General features: G+C 43.7%; 1 protein-coding gene across 3 annotated transcripts in view; it reads right to left on the minus strand.

The window, feature by feature from the left end:
• Positions 1-22965, minus strand: part of Pkc53E (Protein C kinase 53E) — a 235858-nt gene that overhangs the window by 33691 nt on the left and 179202 nt on the right. For 2 of the 3 annotated variants that reach the window (XM_065431310.2, XM_065431312.2), the window contains 2 exons: positions 17921-18061; positions 974-6402 (listed from right to left, as the gene is read on the minus strand). In XM_065431310.2, coding sequence (XP_065287382.2) covers positions 6244-6402; positions 17921-18061 — 300 coding nt within the window. In that variant the 3' untranslated portion in view covers positions 974-6243. Of the gene's footprint in view, positions 1-973; positions 6403-17920; positions 18062-22965 lie in introns of those variants that run through there. The other variant, XM_065431311.2, reaches the window with a different exon arrangement.

Here is a 22965-nt window from a genome sequence, read left to right on the forward strand (position 1 = left end):
TATGCTAAAAAGTGTCCCAATCGCAAAAACGTGACAACTCTCAGGAAAACACGGACACTTGCCACTGGTCATCAACAGCTCGTTCGCTGTGCACACACCAGCGCGATCTCACATACCAGCATGGTGCCGGACGATAGATGGCGCTGTGATTGCAAAATGGCGGTACCCTCTATAAAACAATTTATGCTCCTGCTACAGATGTACTGGTTAACGACTCTGTTCTTTATAGACTGTTTCACTAGGGCGATAACAGCAGCGAGAGAGCAGCCCGAAGGAACTTCCGGTCATGGGCCTCATCAGTCTGCTGCACCGGAACACAAAGCGTGTTTTCAAGTTCTTCCACTGTGTGGAAAGTCTATATTTAAGTTTTGTGATAAAACACATGAGCATTACGCCATAATATTAAGACATAAAATTTCTCGTATAACTTGCAGTAACGTTCACTTGTAAAATTGTCGTTATGTAAAGAGGAAAACTGTTGAAAATCTGCATGCTTAGATTTTAACGCACTGCTTCAACTCGATAGAGTGGCCAATGCTTTTCTTGCTTGCTAGATTTAGCGGGCTACGTCGGTGAGCAAAACCAGAAATCGTCCAGGGCCTATGCTTGTAAACAGTGAAAGGGTCTATGGAATTACACAACGGAACAGCAAACCTTACCAAAATATCCTAAAGGCAGCAAGTATGCGCCTTCAAGCACATTATTCTTTTGTCAAAAAGAACAGCTTTCAGATGCCTTTCAGCTATTTCCTTGCACTGACAATTCTCGTCATTTTTTTTTAGTGTCTTTTCGCCACTGCATGACCCATGAATAGAAATACTCTGTATTTGTGCTGTCCTTCTTGGTCTTCTTGCATCCGGTGTTTTGTAAGCCTGCCCTCCCACAAACCATGAAACTTACTTAGCTCTGTGTCGTTCCACCCTTACCTGCCTGCGTGAAGTCAAGACGGCAAAAAAGGAAGCAAACAGAATCGTTGAACGCAACAAAACTGTATATATTTCATCTGGTAAAACCATCATGTAAACACAAAGGTAATAACAACCATCTTAGCAAGTTGTGGAAAGTGTCGCACAGATGCATGCCTGCACACTTCGTAATGCCTGCTACGATGCCCGCGTAACGGTACGCTAATATGCGCCGTAACAGTTTACTTGAGCGGTGATGACGTCAAAACTTGAACGGCACTAATCTTCAGTCTGGTCCTGGCAGTACTAGTTCGCAGAGACAGCTTTCAATTGCTTTTCCCACAAATCTGCTTTCTCGTTCGTGCAAAAATTCGCGCACAGGCAGCATTTGATGGCCTGTTTCTGTTATAAACCACGTTTGGCGGCAGTACTTCTGCGTTTCATTCGCCATCGACCAAAACTGCATGCCTAGTTTGCAGTAATGTTAAGCTAAAAAGGAAAGAAAAGCATAAACCTCAATTAAATGCCTAGTTAAGTTAGAGTCACAAATATTAATCAGAGTTAACGAAACGGTGGTGCCATCTATCACTTGCAAGACCAAACCACTATGAATTTGGTCGTACATGCGAAATGAGTTCCAAGTCATAAGGACACATGGCATCACCACGTTCCTTCATATTAAAGATCTGACCCGCAAACACTACAGACGATACATACTACATGTCAGTGACAACATAAGAATGCAGCGAAGAACACATATACAATTTTTGCTTAGGTGCACCGGGAAATGCGGCTACACCACAGTGTAGAATTAAACGAGACACACCATCAAACCATACCTCTGAGCGAAATTTTTGCACCAATCCTCCAGCCCTTAGACAACTGAAAGTGCTTTAACACCCTTCCCTTGAACAACAACATTTGGTACAATATCTCCGAGGTATGTACCGCCATTAAAATGAAATGAATGGCGGCAGTTCCTCTCATCATGCACACATGAGAACAGAAAATGAGCTCTGCCATCCCGTGATTCTTAAACCGCGTGCACTTCAGCATAAATTAAAATGCAAACAATTCTGTAACTATATTCTTGATGTGTTCCTCCATCTCCATGGGTTCACCTGAATTTTTAACAGTGTGATTCATAACCCAAAACGTACACTTTAGACTACTCCACGTTTATGAAGCGACTGCAGATAAATCACTAGTCGCACTTGCACGTAATTACGAGCAACAGACATTCTCGTCAGTTACTTCCTGTGTGTTTCAATTTATGCTGACAGTACAATAAATTTGCCGGTGGAATCATTAAGGGAAAAAACAGTAGACAAACGCATGTGATAGAATGAGCGACACGAACACTTCAAGAAAGGAATGAATATCTTCTCTAGGAGTGCAATTGGGGAAAAAAATTGTGCCCTTGATTCTGAATAGTACATATATCTGACTGGGAAGTAATAGGCATTCCCAGCCAAAAACCCACAGGGGGCTTGGGCAGAGTATTGTGTAGAGAAAAAAAAACGCAGATCTACGTTCACGCCAACGCCACCACCTGCATAAACTTTCAAGGCTTGGTAGGGTTCCGGGAGTAGTATGCTGGGGAATTAGGCTTAAGGTTTCTGGAAAACGCTGTCACCAGGCAAGCTCCCAAATCCAAGTGGCTGCATTTCAGCTGCACCACCAATGGCCCACTAGACTACTAGTGACGCACGTACAGAATACACGAGTTTTTGTGACCTGAATTAAAAATGAGAGATTCAAAATAAAACTCATTCTGACCAGGCTTCATACAAGTGCCGGACATTAGAATTAGAGTGACAATAGGCAATAGTTAATTTATATCATGACCATACCTGAAGACAGCTCGGAGACATTCGCTCTTACGGTTGGCTTATACAACAGTGTGCAAGGTTACAAATGTGAAAAGCTTTTTGTTCTTTTCGTAAAAAAATGTTTTTTATTTGCTTATACAGAGATGACAAACATTAAAAGAATGGCATGTTCATCAATGCTCAATTCTAGATTTTAAAGACAAGTTAGGCTATTCAAAACGCAACTTTGACAGTGCTTTTCAGTCTATGATAGAATGATCTAGATCATATTAATGACAATTCTCCCAGAAGCCGACGTCAAGATTATGGTTAAGTCACTTCTGTACAGTTCTGAATGCATCTTACTCTTACCTCTGTAACGATTACTTTACGTAATCACTCCAGAGTTCAAAAAATGATGGAAGGTAACATGCATTATAGCGGAGACATTTCACTAATTAACTTTTAACAATTTATTTTATGGGGCATGCTGAAACTGCAGAACTGAAGTCCACTACTGCCCAAATTTAGCACCATTTTATGTTAGGTACTGCCTACGACACCAGTTCCAAGAAATACACACGTGTGCCGTGAAATACACATGTGCCGTGAAAATGCATTGCTAATCCAGTTAATCTATTGCACTGCATTTCTCCTGTTAAAAACATTACATGTGGAATGACAAAGCATTCCACTGTAAATATTGAGCACTAATTTTCTGAAACTAAGGCAAGGCACACAGATTCTAGGAAAACTGAATTGTTGCTCTATTGGTGCGGGTTCACCTTGCAAGAAAATAAGGCACAAAAGAAGATGAGACATTGGACTAGGTACCACATGTGCCTAGTTTAATGTTAATCTTTATGTTTAATTACTTTTATGTATCGGCTCCTTTCATGCCATTTCTTTCAAGTTCCAACAAAAAGTTACGCTTCGAGTCCTTGCCGAGTTTAATTCTGCAATTACAACATCTCCAAGAAATTCGTAAATTAAAAGTTAATTGGCAAAATATTGTGAATATTCAGTTTGACCATATTTGCACAAATTCTCATGTCCATTGCTCCTATGAAGCTTGGCCAGTACACATTACCATTCTGTCGAACATTTCATATTTTTCATGACCTGCGACAGCCGTCGTGGGATGGGTGGTGCAGTGCTGCTTTCATCACGCCAATTGTTTGAACGCTGCTTATTAGGCTTCAGTCGACTAATTCGTGTAGTGGGAACTAATAACACACGCATGACACACAACAAAAGCATTCCAATATGGCTTCTGACTATATCCAGTAACAAGTGAACACATATCTTGCAGCGCAATGCACCACATATAGCTCAGTGTAACTACATTCCAATGAACTGCAGTCGATAGCTCACAGGGCGGCGCTACTTAAAACAATGAATACATTTTGTAAAGTTACAGCAGCCCACAGTGAAAATGCAGCAGTAAAGAGGTGACTGTAGCCTACCAAGACAGATGGTGCACATTCATTATGCAAATCATCATAGTGATGTTCCATACCGATACAACACTGCCCTTAATATGCAGATTGATAGACATTTTTTAAAACCAAAGTGTGCAAATATAATTCGGTGAGATACAAATAAGTTTCAAACCATATGCAGGCTTCGAACAATGATTTCCATCTGTTCGTAAAGATTGTTTCAATCACAAAAAAGAAGACATACCATATTAACAGAGCTGTGAACACAGGACAGGTGCTTCATTCAAGGAGTGCTCCGATACTACTGATGAAGCAGCTGCCTTTTACGGGCAAGCTTCAACAATACTTTAGAGTGATCACTTTTGGGAATACAACCACTCTCGTGGATATCATATGACTGGGCAGACTGATCATTTTCTGCATTATGCCAAGCTCGCTATCCTCACACAGTGTCAAGAACGGTGAGCCATATACTTCGACACACATGGTGCCGGGTCTTGCGAAAATGAACACGCGAGAGTACTGATCCTGAACACCGCTGCACAGGCACTCTTAAACTCAGTCACCTGTCGAAAATTACAGTAGTACATATCCGTAGAAGGAATCCGCTAAGGCAAACAACACCAGCAACATTGTTAATACAACGGTGTTCACTGTAGTAGCTTCTCAAGGGCACATGTGTTTTTTTTTTTTTTACAGCTCTCACTGGCCAACCGTTTGCAGCCAAAACAAGCCTGTGCTTCTATCCACGTGCAAGAGGCCTGAGAAATACTATTCCAGTGGCTGACCCTTTAGCACCATCTTAATGTGCTGTTATCCCATGAGTACAATGTTTTTGGCAATGGTACATACCACAGAATGCTGTTACAACTCCTGCTGGTGGCCATAACGTATACTTAAATAAGGTGATATAAGGCATCCAAGCAATGAAGGGTCGTCTTGGCACTTCTGGCCCTGTCCATCATTGCAGCTTTGGCAGCAAGTATCCCACGGCAGACAAAGCAATTGAGCAAATCAATAAATACTTGTTAAAGTGTGATTCGGACCAATTGTTATTCCAACTGCACACCTACTAACCCTCCATGTGAACAGTGTCTGATTACATTTTGCCTCCATGTTGCCTTTCCTGCCGAAAGCAAAGATGGACAAGTCATCCGACATTAGCAGCACGATATGAAAACAAGTCTAACATTACTTTCCATTCCAAATATGCCTCTTGCACAACACTCAGTAAAATCTATGTGTACAGCTATATACATTAATCTCTTGAACTCGCATTACCAACACCACGAGATCATCATATCACTTTTGGCAATTAAGGGAGTATGTAGTGAAACACCGAGACATCAGTTTTGCCGAATGTGCTCCTGCTCTTTGTGAAGAGCCAACAATGACATTGAACCTTGTCATCCTTACTCAAGCTGCTGGGAAAGCTAATTGGCTCACAGCACACATGTATAGTGCAACAAAAACGATCAAAGCTAAAAAGAAAATAGACAGCTCTCCTACCTATAGATTGCTTTCAATGACATCTCCGTTCAGATCACACGCTTGAAGAGCAATCACACAGTGAAAGTCAGTGACTTAGGCAGGTCCAGTTATTTCTAGTTTGCCTCCAGTATTACCGCAAAAGCTCTGAATTGTGCTGAAACATGGTGTCCGTGACATTGTGATTTCATGTGCAAGCCACCTACCTCTGGTCATTATGCTCACCCTTTACATGTTTCCAAAAACCACCCTCCTGTGGTACACAGCTCGCATATTCTGTCTGTAAACTTGAATGCTTTGCTGACTCTCGCACAAGTCAGACCCCACAAAACCACGGTTTATTCCATTTCCTGTGAGGGTTAATCGAGTGCAAAATTGCCAGCCAGGTTTTAGTTTGGCAGCATGGTGCATGCCAGTGCAGGCCACAGTAACACCAGCAGCAAAAAAACAAAAACAGAAAACAAAACTAAATAGCAAAAAAAGAACAAAAGACTGCTGCGAAAGCAGCAAGTGCCGCCGTCAGCCAGCAGTGCAGGAAAAAAAAAAGGTTTAAACCCAGAGGGCGCAGGTGGCATGTGTGCGAGGAGGTAAACAAGGTTAGAAGCTGCAGGAGCCGCAGAATCGACTGTTGACGAAGGTAAAGCCCTCAAACTCGTTTCCAGTCAGGCTGCGCATGACGAGAGGGTCACCGGGGCTCAAGCTCAGCTTGGCCTGGGTGAACGCCGGATCAAAGTTCTCGCCGGACCGGGGGTTCTTCTGTAAGGGGGTTGAGGGTACAGGAAGAAACGTAGGAGGCGGGGGGAGGGGAGGCAGGCAAAAATGTGAAACCAAAAAAGGAAACAAACCATAGTAGAAAGCTGCTGCAGCCAGAAACATAAGCGCAAGCCATACACTAGATGCAAGCTGGAGTGTAGTCAAGCCACTATACTGACAGGCACGCGAACGCCTCGCATTTGGCTCGGGTCAGTGCGCGACACAGAAAAAAGCACAGATTCCAACATCACTTCACTATACCGAACGTCACCATGTAACAGACTGCGACTGTCAACAGTCTCTCTTACCAACTGTTGTGCCACTCAGGCATGCATGCAAAAATTAAATTATATTTTGGTGTGCTACATGTCATGCACGTAGATGCTCTTACTAAACCACTAGGCCAATGAGGCTCAAATTCTGCCCAGCAGAGATTTACTGTTATGAGCTTAGCACAAGATATGTAACTCCTTCGGTCCAAATATGTCATCCTACGTGGCGCAACATTCAGCATGTAACAACGGCATACCCACCAGCAGTCACTTCACCATGCTTCACTTCACCACTGTGACATGCAATGCACTGACCACTACCTAAAAGCACTCCAAGTGCCCAGCCTAGTCAGTGCACTCGTCAACCCTGCAGCAAGAACATTCTAAGCCATCTAGGGAAAGGTTGATGTGTGGTGTTTTATGGCGCAATCCTAGGGAAAGGTGTGTGGATCTTAAGATGGCCCTCACACATTTTTAACTAATCAGAGAATGGCCTCACTATTAACCCTTTAGGCATTTTGGACAAGCTCAACTCGTCCATGGCAATATTGCCATTTTCAAAGCAATTTGCATCAATGCAGCATGTTTGCTTTTTCTTCTACTACATAGATGGCTGCACAGTGTCACTACTGGAAAGGCACGTTTATTGCCCACTTTGCACTTTACTACACAAATGGCAGCACTTTTTCAGCACTTGAAGGCTGCGGTTATTCAGCGTTCATGTTCTACCACATAAATGGCAGCATATTTCGAGCGTTCGAGGACTGAATTTATTGTGGTCTGTTTTCTATTACATAGATGGCAGCACTTTGCCAGTGCTCAAAGACGGCATTTTAAAAATATCGTCTATTTTCTAAAAAAAGCCTATTAAAAAAGCCTGTCTAAAAAAAGCCTATTTTCGGCCTGCCCTAGGAAGATTTTCAAGAAATATCGGTAGCTCACGTCTGATTACGTTTCTAGCCCGATTCTAATATGCGCCTTTTTCATGAAAAAATTGGACCGGAAACTGCATTTGCATCCTTGGCCACAAAACATGGCTGTATTCTGGCGAAGCTGATATTATGAGACTGGTCACCCTTGTGCAACTCATTAGACCAGTGCCCATCTTTCTTGCTGTCATGTATCAGAGCCAAGCTTCTACTGGGCTTACCTATAGAGAAATTGCTTACCTTAGCGATTAGTGCAGTATGTGCCTTGAAGTTTGAGTGATAAAATTTTTATTCAGTTTTCTTCACCTTTCCAAGGGTTTACTGCCCACCGCTAAGCAGTAAACCCTCCAGTTGGTAGTCAGCACAGCATCCTGTGCCTACTTGTTCTGTGTCATGTTTTATGCGAAGCATATTACGAGGGCTCAACCCAGCTCCTCAGGCGCGGCGGTGACCATGAAATCACGTGACACCGTGACGTCACGACAGAGGAGAAGTGGCTTTGGCTCAACTCTTGCAAGACGGGCTGGGTGGGAATCGAACCAGGGTCTCCGGAGTGTGGGACGGAGACGCTACCACTGAGCCACGAGTACAACGCTTCAAAGCGGTACAAAAGCGCCTCTAGTGAATGCGGTGTTGCCTTAGAAACGCGCTGTTTCTAAGGCGTGCGTCTCTTGCTCAGGCGCACATTTCGTTGCCGCGCCGAACGCTGCTTTGCTCGACGCTCACCGCGTCCAATGCGGGGCGCGTAGTCGCTGCCCTGTAGCCCATTGTCTTACACCCCTTGGCGGGTCGACGGGAACGCTGTCGCGTTCCACTCTTGAAGGCGAAGAAGTAATGCATGAGTTGTTTCTTCGTCTAGCCGAACCAAATATAGCCAAGCAACAGCAGTTCACCAGGCTAAACAGTGGTTCAACAACTAAAATAAAGGCTAGTATGCTTCGCATCCTGGGCTTAACCTTACCTAAGCCACAGCCATTTTTTAGTACTTCTTGCTCCCAAAACCCCTATGGAAGAACAGCTTAGCCACTGAAGCAAGCTGGAACTAGTTTGAAAGGATATGCAAGTATTTCAAACTTTAATGCCCAATTGCAGGATAAATATATAGGGTTACTATGACTATTGGAGCCCTCCTGCCTTGTAGAAGCACCCATAGAAATGATCCACTATCCCACTGAAATGCTTCAGCACTTCGACTAAGACAGTGCTGAAATACAAGACCCATGTTGCCCCTTGTTTCTGCACTGCCTTTTCATAAATGAATTAAATCAAACTAATAATTGGGCCTAGTTGGCAGGCCATCTTGAGTTAACAGAGTAAAAAAGAAGAAGAACTAATGAAGAGCAGGCAAGAGTGCCGTATTGACCACCTGCCAATCTCTCAGCACTCTCATATGTCTCTTCTCAAATCCCACTCACTTTGCACATTAAACATAGGGCTACAATGAAGCCTTATAGCCGTATCTTTCCTGGCCCCACCTGATGCTTTTTTGCTGGCCTTAGAGCGCCAGAAAGGTTGCATACAGCTCTGAACAAGTTCTCGTGCCCATGCATTTGCTGCGTGCGCTGTTACCATGTGTAGACAGAACATGCAACACAGAACAACAACGTGCGATGCGATGGACAGCCACAGGCATGTTCCCACCGGATAATGGCACCGACAAGCTGATACATTTCCTTGTGGTAGCACCTTACGTCAAGTTGCGAGGGCAGAGGCCTACACGTTTGCAGTAGTAGGTATGTACCTATGTGGCCCCAGTGGTCAGGTACATAGTCAACAAAAACTGCAACATTTGTCAAATTCCTGCAAACATTAAGGAGCTACGAAATTATGCATGCGGCTAAATAGCAAGACACTGAAGACACGCTACACTGTCCTTCTCAACACCCATCCAGACAGCCTGAAACAGACTTGACCAACAGCGTGTGTGAACAAGGGAAGCATCAGGCTCAATTCCTGTTCTGACAAATTATGCTTGTCAAAACAACGGCTCCAGCCCGACAACACTTGTTTGACCATTGTTGGCTACATCAAGAGCCCATGTTCATGTGAACCCTTTGTCTTGTATGAAACAGTTTGCTGCAAGGCTTCGTCTGTAAAGAGCTATTATGTTGTGATGATCTTCGACACAAAGTGAATACCATACAGGAAGAACAGAAACCAAATGATTCCCTCATTTTCTGTGAACAACGCCATGACAAACATCTTTGTCAACATACTTGCATTTCTTTATTTCATGATTAGTGCACCAGAGGTAGCAGCATGGACATTGCTAAGAGTGCAAATATTCAAAACTTTCGAATAAGGAATAAAACCATGTCCGATTCAACTTGGTTCAATTTGGTCTTCGAATTGGTTTAGTCACTATTCGTAAACACAAATATTTTTGTAACAGTTTTCAAATATTTCAGAACACCAACTGTGTAAAATTGAACATAAAACTGGAGCAAAAGTATGATAAATTTCATCCTCGTAGGCATAGTATAGGACGCGCGTAATAGAGCAGGCTTTGTAGTGCTGGGAGCCAGACTTTACCTGCTACAATTATACAGCAATCATATGCACATGAACAAACTATTCATTTGTTCATGGTGTTCCATTTGTGCCTTTGTGCTGTTAATACAAAACGCTCTATAACATGCAATGTAATGACACAGATTTGCTAACATAATTAATATACTAGAAGTGAGTAACATTTAAAAAAGTTAATTGAGAAACCGGCTCTTCCTTATTAGGAAACTCTTAAGTACCGTATTTACTCGAATATAGTGAATGCACTCGCGTACTGAACGCAGCCTCTACTTTTCCGGTCAAGAAGTGAGGTTTTATTTATTTTTTTTCTTTTCCTTGCATAATGATCGCACCCTGAACTTGCTGTCGTGAAATAGGAGACACACGGTATGATTCCGCGTCCGATATGGCGTTCGGCGGGTGCGATTGTGTCCAATGCATTGTCGGACCCCGAATATGACCGTGTCTCTTACATTTATTGCGATATAGCAATTATAAGGGCGCTCCAGGCGTATTTTTGCCGTCGTCCCCATCGCCGTTGCCGAGCGCTGCATGGTGTAGGTACGAGTGAAAGCATGCGAGGGAAGCCGACGATCGTGGCTCAATCTCACCCGCCGTCTTTCGTCGCGCAACAGGTTCTGGGGGGAGGGACGGCGGCGTTGTACTGTGGTCGCAACTGTGTACTGTACAACGGCGCCCGAGGGGTGCCGACGATCGCGGCTCTATCTCCAGCGTACAACGGAGGCAAGTGGAAAAGAAACACGCCGTATTCCGTCGCGCGCATGGCGCTGGGGAGAGGAGGGGCCGGAGGGGGGAGGGGGCGTTTTACTCCGGCAGCCATCGACTGCGCATTGTGCGGCCGCGACGCGCCCATCTTCAAAGCGGTCTGCGGCGGGGGCTCGGTTGATGGCGGCTCGTACATTTGTGCGTGCCGTGCTTTCGCTGCTCAGATTGTGTCGAAGCAAATGTTTGCAAGTTTACACGACCAATAAAACTACTATCCTTACTTCGTGTAGCTCTCTACACATACACATTTGCTATCGCAATCAATGGTCCTCATTTCGGGTGAAACTGACTTTTTTAGAGGTGGCCGCGGAAAAAAAACGCTAGGAATGCTACTCCACACAATGAACGCACCCCCCCCAACTTTGCGCATATTTTTTCGGGAAAAAAAGTGCGTTCATTATGCAAGTAAATACGGTATTCCATTCGACTCGCTTCTGGATGTACTATTTGATTCGTATTCGATTCAACCACAAAAATTACTAGTATTCATACACCCCTAGGCACTGCACCCTTCGTGTGGTGCTGCACAGGAACACAAAGGCATGGAAGAAACTGGAAGACATCCCTGCGCAAGCTTCCCAAGGCGGACGGCAGGTGATTATCTCTGGCACGGCTACACAGCAGTCGCACGTGCGGACAGACATGGGCACAGCTATGAAGTAGGTAAAGGCAAGGCGCAGAAGACCAGGACTTAGGAAGAAGAAGAACACAAACGACAAGACGGGCGCCACTCACAACTCAGTTGTGAGTGGCGCCCGTCTTGTCGTTTGTGTTCTTCCTAAGTCCTGGTCTTCTGCGCCTTGCCTTTACCTACTTCAAGCATGAACCAACTAGCCCAAGCAAGAGTTTTACTTGCACAGCTATGAATCAGCTGTCATTGTGGTAGCCATACAAAGCGGGCCCAAACATCAAACTTTAAGAGAATTTGTTACTGCAATAGTTTAGAGGCTTCAGCAAAAGTAATGCAAGCATTTGTTAAAGGGAGACTAACCAGCCACACTAAAATATTGTCTCAGTATTTTTTCAAGGCTGTGAATTACAGATTGCCAAGTTAATTATCACTTGAAAAAATCATGCCCAAATTTAAAATTTTGTCCCTTAATTTCTTAAAATGCCATAGAACCGGCCAGTTCGTCAGTGGATTCTGCAAATTTCTATGTGTTATCTCATGCATGGGTCATTTTGGCACATGAAATGTTCTTGAAACATGCAAGATTGGGTCTTCGACTCCTAGGAAATACAATGTAGTCCATTTTCACTACTAAACAACCCACTAGACCCTGAGCAGATGCTGTGGAAATAAGCAAACTTTCACAGCGGGCTGGTGCGGGAACTCCGACGTAGTGACGCTACTCACCTTTTATGTTTTCGCGGCATTTCTGGCTTTACCCGTTCTCTTACCGCAGTAAACGTAGCCATACAGCTACAGCAACAGCATAATTTACTACTGCAACATTATATGCTATTCTCCTTAAGCACACACATCTACACACATTCCCATGGGAACTGGTCTCTTGAAGTGGCCTGCACTGGCTTCACCAATTACTTGGTAACTAAACAACATTCTTTTCACCTCGACTTATTGTGGGCTGCAAACCGCATGCAAGAAAACACACTTCTTCGCTGGAAAGCTGTCTGGTCACAACAAGACACAGCACAATGTGAAGGAGATTGCTCTGAAGACAGACTCTGGCAAGTTGAATTTTCCCGTAGCTGGACAACTAGTTCCCATACCTGTTGCCTCGCATCAATTCAGAGCAAGTATACTAAGCAGAACTCTGTATAAGACAGGGCAACACTCCTAGGATCCCTTCTACATTCATTGCAAAAGGTTGTGTACACTGTACACAAAAGAACAGAAGAATACAGCAAAACCACTACAAGGGACTTTGCCTAAACAAAGATTTCAGTTAAACAATGTTGCTTCAGATACCCCATTAGCAATACAGTTTCCTATGCAAAAAGATGTTAATCTGTAAAAACTCACAATTATGTAACTTTCAGTTTTCCGAAATTTATTACGACTACTGGGTCTTACTGTTCAACAACACTATCTCTTACACTGTCGTGCTTTCTGAAGCCTTGAATTACTATAGGGTCAATTTGCAAATAGTATCTTCTTGAAAGCATGAATGCAGAAAAATAAAACATTTTCTTTCAGGTAATTGTTGAAGCAACTAAAATCTGCCTAGAATTCCTTGAAGTTGTAAAATGTTTAATAAATGCTTCAGGTCTCGCATGAATACCGTACACATGCTTTGGTTCTTCACGAGGCTGTTATGCATTTACTCTACCTAATTTTACATTAAAATTAACTTATTTTTGGTTCTCGTTAAATTTGTTAAAGATAAATTTTAGTTTATTTATTACAGGTGGGCGAATATTCAAACTTTTTAATAGAGATCAAATATTAAACGCTTACATGGTGGGAAAAGCGCAACTTTAACAAATACGGACAGAAGAAACGACAAGGACACGGGCACCATGAATCTGAACAAATTCACCCTACTTTCTGCCTTGCTACAGTAAACATTTACGATTTGTATTCGAAAATTAACTGTTCAGTATTTTCAAACGTTCAACACTAACCAAATATTTCGCAACAACCGACTGTTAAAGTCTGGTTACTGTGCTCAGTCTGCTAAACCAAGTATCACAAGTTATCAGAAATGAAACAGCGGCAAAAGTTTTCTACAGAAGTGACAAAATCAATACAGAAATAAAATAGGTAATGCAATCCTTGTTTCTGGTTTCATGGTGGAAGCCTGCATGACAGTCTCATATTTTTGCTTGTAGTTTGTCATTTAGTGTTTTTGTCAGTCTAGCCATGCAACAGTTTAATTTTTATTATTACTTTTTTACCCTACAAGGAGTGATGTTTCGCTGCAACATGTCCTTTCACATGTGGCTGTGGCACGCAAGTCCTTCAGCTGTTTGTTTTTTTCTTTTCCCCACAACTTCTGATCCTTTTGCAGCAATCGCTTATTTGGAATTTTTGGAAAGCTAGTCATGCAGCAGCCATTTATTCTTGGAAGGCTTGTTTGCAACCAGGCTCTAATGTTGAAAGGAAATTCAAGGCTGTTTTTTAATGACAATGAATGATTTGTGTTTAAAAATGATCCTATTTGTCACTGATAGCTTTCTTTCTTTCACTAGTCAGTACTGGTGTGGTACCTAATTATACTAATATAGTTATTCCTGCTGTAAAAATATGCATCTCCGTTTGACTATTCGATATATTCATATTTGAAAAATGTATACTAACCCATTTCTATCATTCATAACAATTATGATTAGAACCTGAACGACTTGCAATAACATGGGGCATCTGATTAATTGTCTGAAGAACAAACATTTACAAGAAATTCACATCGAAATTTCTTAGAAATATGTACAGGTGTGTAATGAACACACAATATATGTGTCACTGCAAATGTTGCTATTTGTAGTGCCCACCCTTCACCCTTGCTGTGAGTAGAAAAGTTCAGAGTATGTTGAAGGCAGATTCATGACAAGCGTCTGCAGAGTATCACAGATATGTTAGGACACAGGAGGGTGAGGTAAAATGTTTGAGTCTTGCTAAGCCACAATAAGCCCATGACAGCATGTTGAAGAATGAATTGCTAACAGCACTGTTTGACCCCAAATTACCACAGAGCTCATAGACAAGATCGGATTGCGGGTTGCAGTGGTGTACACCTTCAAGGAATGCCATATCCATGGACAGCAATTCTAGTTTGCTCATTGACATGTCAGGCAGAGCTGATCATCTTTACAAATCCTAGTGGATCTACTATTGCGCTCAGTATAAACTGCGATACAAAACTGAGTGCCAAAGCGGTCGCACATTGTGGCTCATACTGAGAGCAAAAGTACACAGAACGTCTTGGGGTTAATGCTTGGAGAAGTGCTGAAACTTGTTATGTCCAACATCATTATAATACCAAGCTCAGATGAGCTCTGTACCATAGTGAAGACAACATATGAGCATGTGACTGATTGTGCTATTGAGATCTGCTCATGACCACTGGCACTATCAGCAAGAGTATGAGCCCTGCAGAAATCAGGCATTCATGTTTGAAATACATTTGCATCGTGAAGGGCATGCATCTTAGTTCTCACATGTGATGTCTTAGTCCCATGGTGGTGTGGGCAAACAGCAATAACAATCCTAGGCCCAATCATCGGCATTTGCCCATGCCCACCCCAGGATCACGCCAGTACACACGAAAACCGAGAGTCATGTACCTTCACAATAACGACAAAGCCTAGACAGAGGCTTTCAGTTTTCAGAGCTTAGACTTGCAATCACCAGCATGGCTACTGGTTATAGACAGATGGCGCAGATGGTACTGCCACTGACAAACTCACATGTTGCAATCAACAGATCTGTACGTACTATGGGGCCCTCAATGTAAACAGTATAGCATTTCACATTGTGAAGTTTGTGGTATCAAGAGGAATAAAAGCTCTCGATAGTTTTCACTGATAAGAACGAATACAAACTGTAAGCCATGTCCCTGCATGGAAAGCCATGAGCCACAAGCCGCCGAAGGCAGAATAGTAAGCACATATTTCCTTCCCAAGAAAGGCAGCAACACAGCCCTGTACCCTCAACAATCTACTTTAACATTTAGGAGATGACAATGATGCATGACGTTGCAATGATCTTGCCTAAAACTACTAGTTCAGTTCACTGTTGAAGGTTAAAGGTCCACTGAAAGCAAGCACTAAGTCTGGCTGAAGAAAAACATTACCACCCTTAACGTCTCTCAGCATCTGCTTTTCACTCGGAAATGTGTTAATCACTCATAAAATCTAAAAGACCTCCCAAAGCTGTCACGTGTGCTTCATCAGTACCAGCACAAGAATCCTGCACTGTGAAGTGACCTATCATGCTTTTACAGAAACATGAAACAGGACCAATTTGTTTCACATTTGCATCGCTTTCTTGATCACAAAAGCTCTATTCAAGATGCTGCATACTTGGGTTGGTTTCTGCGTAGCAAATGGTAGGAAACAGATCTGAAGCAGAATGAGAGCAAGGACGACACGACAACCCATCGTTGTTGCTGTCGTCCCACTCAAACACTGCTCTTTTCCAAGAGCGCCACTCAATGTGAAGCAAACACCATATATAAACATTTCGAAGCACTAAGCTAGGCCAGTTTTGCGTGACATAATGCACACCCATAAAGCACCTTTATCTTAGCTGGGGCTCCAAGCACATATGGTTGTACCATCTAGAGCGTGCATGCAGATTCAATCTTGGAGAACGATCAGCTGAGCTGAAACAGCAGAAGAACCGAAAGCTGGGCGCGTTGTTAATTGTTCATGGTAAAACATTGGCGCGCACAAAGAACAAAGGACACAGGTAGTTTACAAATAAGCGCTTGTCTAAAGAGCTTGTTCATAACCTACCTGCATCCTTCGTTCTTTGTGTGCGCCACAGTTTTACTACGAGCTGAAACGGAATGAGAGCACGTCCAGCTCAGCATTAACAGCTCGGAGGACAACTCCAAAGAACGCTGACACCTCCGTCCCCACGGTGCCTTTTCTCGTAAACGCATTGCCATGCAGACGAGTGCTCCCGGGTGCCCGACACGCACAAATATGCAATGTGCTTTCCCCTTCACTCCCCATTTGAGGTGAAAACACGCAGTGATGACATCGAGACGGCAACATCAAGCTGCAGGAGCACAGAGGCTCCCTTGAGTCAGATGGCCTCTGCGAGCAACTACGCAGCCCCATTCATGGTTCTTCACACACATATTTGTATTGACAGGATGACTAGTGCCACATAAATAAAAGCAGAATTAAGAAAATTTGGGGCTCGTCGAGTTCGCCAAGTCGCAGGCGAAATGCTTCAGTCATGTCTCTACTTTTCCGTAATTGTTGGAATTCAAGCTTTTTTTGTTTAAAAAAGATTGTAATGATTATTATTCTTTCATTTTTAAGTCCATTTTTATTGCAAGTCTGAGTTTCATTCTTCCAGTCTTAGGTCTAATTGCCAATCTGCCTAGACAAGGGCATTCGTTCAGATGTGCAATTTTCATCCAAAAATAGCAGAGCAACCCTGAAGCTGTCATCATTGCTTAGCCAGGCTAACATTGAAGTCAGAGATCACAAATTCTTGATCAATTTTTGTCTATGCTTTTTCAGATATTTAGCCACCTACTAAACAGATTCTGAAAGATGTATCAAATGTATTTTTGCCATAAGAAACTAGATTGAAAAGATTTCTTGTTGAAGACGTTCTGCTTATTTATAGCTGCTTTAGCATGGCTCATGCTACTTATCTGGGCCTGTTTTGAGAACATGTTTCACTTGTTTCCCTGTATTCATCTTGTCACTCTGGCTACCACAGTGTTTCTGCTCACAGTGGAGAGTTTCACAGGTTGACGAGTGGCTAAGTTTGACACAGCTTCTCACAGGGCTTGCACGTAGAGTGAACCGAACAAGTCATATGTCTGCATGAACAAGCTAGTTGCCCAGCATGTCCCAGTGGGCATAACCAAGGCATGCTCTAGGCAGATGTGATTGAGGCTGTACTTTCAAGGGTGGTGCAAGCATGGTGCATGTCACATGTAAGGGACCTAGTACAAATTTCAGCCCTTATTTATCATATATATGTAATACAAGTCACTTTACTCTTAAAGACTTCATCTGTGACATAAGAAAATGTGAACGTTAGTCGGCTGTTTCCCCTAACAGTGACATGTGCCAGACGACAAAGATGCAAGCCTTGCCCGCACTCTTCTCGGCGTGCTGCGGGTGGTGTAATATGGAGAAACAGTGGGTGACTGGTGCTTTTGCCTGGTCAGTATTCTTAACTCATCCCTTTCAGTGAACACTGATTGGCAAGCCAGGGTGCAGAATGCGCATCGCTCCAGCAAGGCATTGCACTGGATGCCACATCGAGCAAAAAGTTAATGCATCCCCAAAAGCGATCGATTGAGAATACCGGCCAAGCTGCTCTGTGTTGGGAAAGAATGGCCGAGACGGGCAGATGCAAGCAGTACTCACAATGCGGGGCTTGAATGGTGGCTGCACCTCGCGGTTCTCGATCTTGTCCCAGTCGATGCGACGGAAAAACGGGTGTGTCCGCACGTCCTCCTCACCCGATGAGCCGCAGCCCAGACGCCGTGCTGGGTTCTTGGTCAGAAACTGCGCAGCAGGCACACCGAAGCAAGGCGAGGTGAGTGGCTTATAAACAAGAGACGGCTCAGTGCATTTAAATTGTATGCACCGGTTATTTCTAATCAGATCGCATCAATTTTCTAGTTTTGTATTACCACCTTTATGCTCCTGCTTATTTTTTTTCATATTTTAGTACAATAGGCATTGTTATATGATATGTTCTGTTTGCTTCATGGATTGCATGGACAGTAGAAACTCTTTCATAAGTTCTGGGGAAAAAAAGATAATACGTACTAGCCGGAAAATTTACAACCTAAAGTCACTGAAATATCTGGCAGACTCAATGGTACTTGACATCTACGGAATACAAAGCGGGGCACAAATTGCTGCAACACGAGACCCTGACACACGGCAAGCTGGTGTCGTCTAAGCAGCCCAACCCGTACACTGTCTCTGCGGCTTCGGCAAGCTTAAGTTTGCACTCCTCGAATTTGGCCAGAGTCCGCAGCTTGATAAGGTGGGACATTTTGGTGGGAAGTTTTAACGTGGCCGCAAGGCGAGAATCTTTACAGCTTAAAGGGATACGGACACAAAATCTGAACATTTTACGATAATACAGAAAATGGGTCCTCAGTGTGTGAGTACACCGAAAACAAGTAGTCACTTCGTTCATTTTTCAGTGGATGGCTTTATTTTTGGCGTTTTTGTGAGCGCGCGCAACGCCGCCCGGCCCAAGCGAGTTGGAAGGCGTGACGTCATGACACCCTCAACAGATAGCCAGCCGGCCGCCGCGGTCATTCGAGGCGCGCCGCTGCCACTATCGCGAGCATGGATTCAGGTTCTGGTGCCTCTACCAGCGATGAGTACATGTCTGTAGATGAGGACCGTTCCAACTTAGCAGGAAATATAACCGCTTACGCTTACGAGCCTTCCACGTCAAGTGGCGAAGAGCAGGCAGGCTTGAACAGGCAGTCTGGGCCAGCAACATGGTAATTTTTTTTTCTAGTAAACTTGAAGTGCAGCGGCAGCAGTTCATAAAGTTATGTTACGTAGGATGCAAAATGCCTAGTTTCGTGACCCGCGTTGAGGCAGAAAGCCAGCTATTACGGCTGAATCGTTGGTAGCGTAGCTCATCGCTTTGTGCTTACCTACGCTGTCGGCTTTCGACCGCTGCACACTTCGTTTTTACGCGACGAGGCACGGCATTTGTAGAATTTTCCAACCGTTTCATAGCCCTGTATTTACGGCTACCGTCCCATTCACGCCATCAGAAGCCATTTACTGGTTGAACTCGCTGAGATGGGCGGCTGCGCTAGGGACCCGTCAACCAGATCACTTAGCTACATCAATTCTGTGGCCATAGAGAAAGGAAAGTCTTTGGCTGTGACATTTACTAGGGAAATGATGCGGGAACAACCAAGTCATGAAACCCGACGCATGATCATGCAGAGACCTATTAAAATCCGTAATTTTTTGCTTGAGGTTGAAAAGCAACGTGTGAAAAGGCAATGTAGGTAAATGTGCTGCACCTTTTAGGTTACTACACATGTATACTGTTGTCTGGCGTTCATTCACTGGCTGTGTTTTGTATATTCGATCAATTAAAAGAGCGCTCGTATGTAGTCGTTCAATATTAGACGCAGCGAAAGTGCATACAACATGACTATTTTGTTTTGTGACAAAAACATGCATCCGCAGGGTAAACAATTTCTGTCACAACCCGAGAATATCTGTTTTTGCACAGCCAGTGAAAGGGTAATTTCCCTTCTTTCAAAAAACGCTCCTGCGGTCACCGCTGCGGCTACATGCATACAGAAAGAGAGAGGGTCTGTTGCCAGGACAACAAAAGGTGGCGAAGACCGCTGAGAGTTACGGATGCATCACTAAGCACCCGCTCTTTGAATTGTATTGCCTCAACACGAGCCTCTTGAGCGGCATGCCAAGGCTTTTGAGCACAGCCGGGCTGGTCGAATCATCGTCGATGAAGTGGTCCGCGCAAATGACGCCATTTTTTAGAAGTCTCATGCTGGGTGTGGTGTAGCTGACAGGCACGTATGCAAAGTTTACGCATCTTCTCGTCTCTGGGAAACGTGCGCGACGGCGTGTCACGACCGATAATGCTGTTATAATAGCCGTGGGCGCAGTAATGTTTGGGCATTTTCTTCCGCCGCGACGCATGCGTCAATACCGATCGACGATCGTGCGAGCACGCATGTAAGACACACCACCTGCATGGAGCGCTGACGGGGATAATGTTTCAGACGGACCACGTGCGAACATAGCCGACGGCGATAAACAAACCCTGCAAGGGACCGACACTCTGGAAAGACTGCGCCGGCTGTAGCTGACCTTGGCCGCGCACGCGGGGGTGTCATGAAGTCAAATTTCAGCTTCTCCCGGCGGCTGCTTGGAGGCAAGGCGCAACAGAAAATCGCAAAATAAAGGTGTTTCTCGTTCTTTTTTTCTAAGCAGCTTGTTGTATTCGTCATTTTCAACAGTTCAACTTTTGTTCTGACGCAAAAAACCACCCACCAAATTTTGTGTCCGTATCCCTTTAAGACGTCAATGCACATCAAGCTGTTGGGGATGAGCTATCTTGTTTTCCTATTGTGTAGTGCTTTGAGATGGTGACGAGAAACAAAACCGAGCTGGAGGTTGACGCCGGGACACAATGCCATAGGCAAAACATGGCGCTCACATCGTTCCTCTCGCTTCAACGCAAACACTAAGCCATCAGCTATCTCGCGTCGGCAAGCCTTCGAACCCACTGCAAATTATATCCAAGCTAAGATGTGTGGGCAGCATTCAGCCACGCCACGTGCTGCCACAGCTGGAGTAGAAGTGGAGGCACGCTACCCTGCTCCACCCCCTCCCCCCCCCACCTCATTGCATGCATGAAAGACAGCACACCCTGCTCACCTTCCTCCTTTACACGCATGAGAAGACTGCACCGCACCAAGCGACCATTCTTCTCTGCTCACCTTTGCATGCTTCCCCTCACACCTAGAGCGCACAATGTGAACCCGCGATCTTATCGAATTTTGACTATACGGAACCTCACGGCAACGCCGACAGTGAAAATTCACCTCAAATGTTCATATAATTGTTATTGCAATAAAATCAAGCATGTCAGTTCCCCATATTCTTCTCGCTTATTCAATATGTCAGGTAAATCAATGTACCCAAACTCACCCATAACCAACTTTAAGAAACTTTTGCAATGCATTTGTTACAGTGTGCCCTAATGGAATGAAAACGTAACTGAAGCATTTTTTTCAATTACAGTGAAACATATTTTTTATCGGTTTTCGGTTCAATGGGAAAGCAGACAATACGAAACAAGTAACACCAGGCAACCTCAGCATTAGCACGCATCTCGGGGCTCAGGGCTACACATTAGCATGTGCCTCTCGCAGTGATAGCACGAGCAATAGCTGGTCGAACGCTCCACTAATTTATGCCAGCTCGTTAGTGCATTAACAGATTGGCATCGTAGGAAAACCCAGGGCTTACACACTGATGAGCTTATTGTATCATTTTATACGGGTACAACACTTTGTTGTTGACTTTTTATCATTCATTTAGGTTCGTTTTATTGGAACAGTGGCCTCGCATTTTGGCAAGTACAATCAATGATGTGCTGCTTCCGAGATCATGGTCAGTGCCCTGACTAAAGGCACTGAGCATGATCTCACCATCCATAATTCAATTATTGAGAAAAATAAGTACTATTTTTTTATTGTTACACGGCTCTGAAAATTTTTGCGTGCAAACAAAAACCATTATAAATAACTTTTTTTTTCATTTTGGAGCAAAACTGGAATGGAACTTTTTCAGGTCGAGTGGAACTCAAATCATATTGAAAAACATTTTGTTACGATGCCCTAGTTTGTTATACTGCATGTCCGTGTTAATGTTAGCCAAGCTGTCGAAAGTAAAGAAAGGCTTTAAATAGTGCGGTGCAAGATACAGTTATAACATGTACGGTGCTCCGTCATCAGAGGTCTAACAACCGCTGGTCTTAAAATTGTATAATTAATCACACTTTTTAAACCTTTCCTTTGTTTGAATGGCGTGGCTAAGGTTACCTTGGACACTCTATAATGGTATTCGTTATCATTAGTGGAGAAAGAAAGCAAGAAAAAATTATTTAAGAAAGTAATACACATAGTAGGCACAAATTTTTGCTTGCACTTATGCAATGTGTTTTAACATGGCAGAGAATGGCGTTCTTAATGTGCGAGACTGTGTACACGTATGCCGGTCCACTTCCTTCCATGGCCTCATTGCACTGGCAGCGGACGGCTCGAGTTTGATATCGCCAATGTCCAGTTCATTATAAGGGAGTTAAACTACATGAGTATCAATCAGTAAGTTTCACGTGTTCGCTACAGATAATTCGCTTGATCTGAGATTGATATACAGAGTGTCCCACATAACTTCAGCCAAGAATTTAAAAGTGAAAAGTGCGTCGGAAGCAAATTGAACCGAACGGATACTATTTGCAATAGCCTATAGTAGCTCGGGAAATTTTTTGTTTTCCCCATACCTTAATAATTAGGTTTGATTACCCAAATTTTTAATTATTGCCTGAGGACCCCTGGCTGAGGACAAACTGGCTCAATCAAAAATGTGCCTTTTAACACGTGTATTGGACTTTTACAGAGTTGTGCTTTCCTAGCTTTTAAGGGTAGTCACTTTTATCGAATTACTGCGTCATGTATAGAATTTCTTCGCTGTCCCATTCACTTCATTACAACAAGAGTTCACTGCAGCTTTAAAAGCTCGCCAGTACAATTACTAGGAGTCTCGCAGTGCTCATACTGTGACAGAAGATAGCGGGTGCATGCGTGCATCATTAAGAAACACATTTTATGTCTCGTGACAGTGGCCCTTTTTCACTCTTGGTACGCTTTCAACAAAATACACTG

Source organism: Dermacentor albipictus, chromosome 8, assembly GCF_038994185.2.
Source record: "Dermacentor albipictus isolate Rhodes 1998 colony chromosome 8, USDA_Dalb.pri_finalv2, whole genome shotgun sequence".
Taxonomy (NCBI): Eukaryota; Metazoa; Arthropoda; class Arachnida; order Ixodida; family Ixodidae; genus Dermacentor; species Dermacentor albipictus.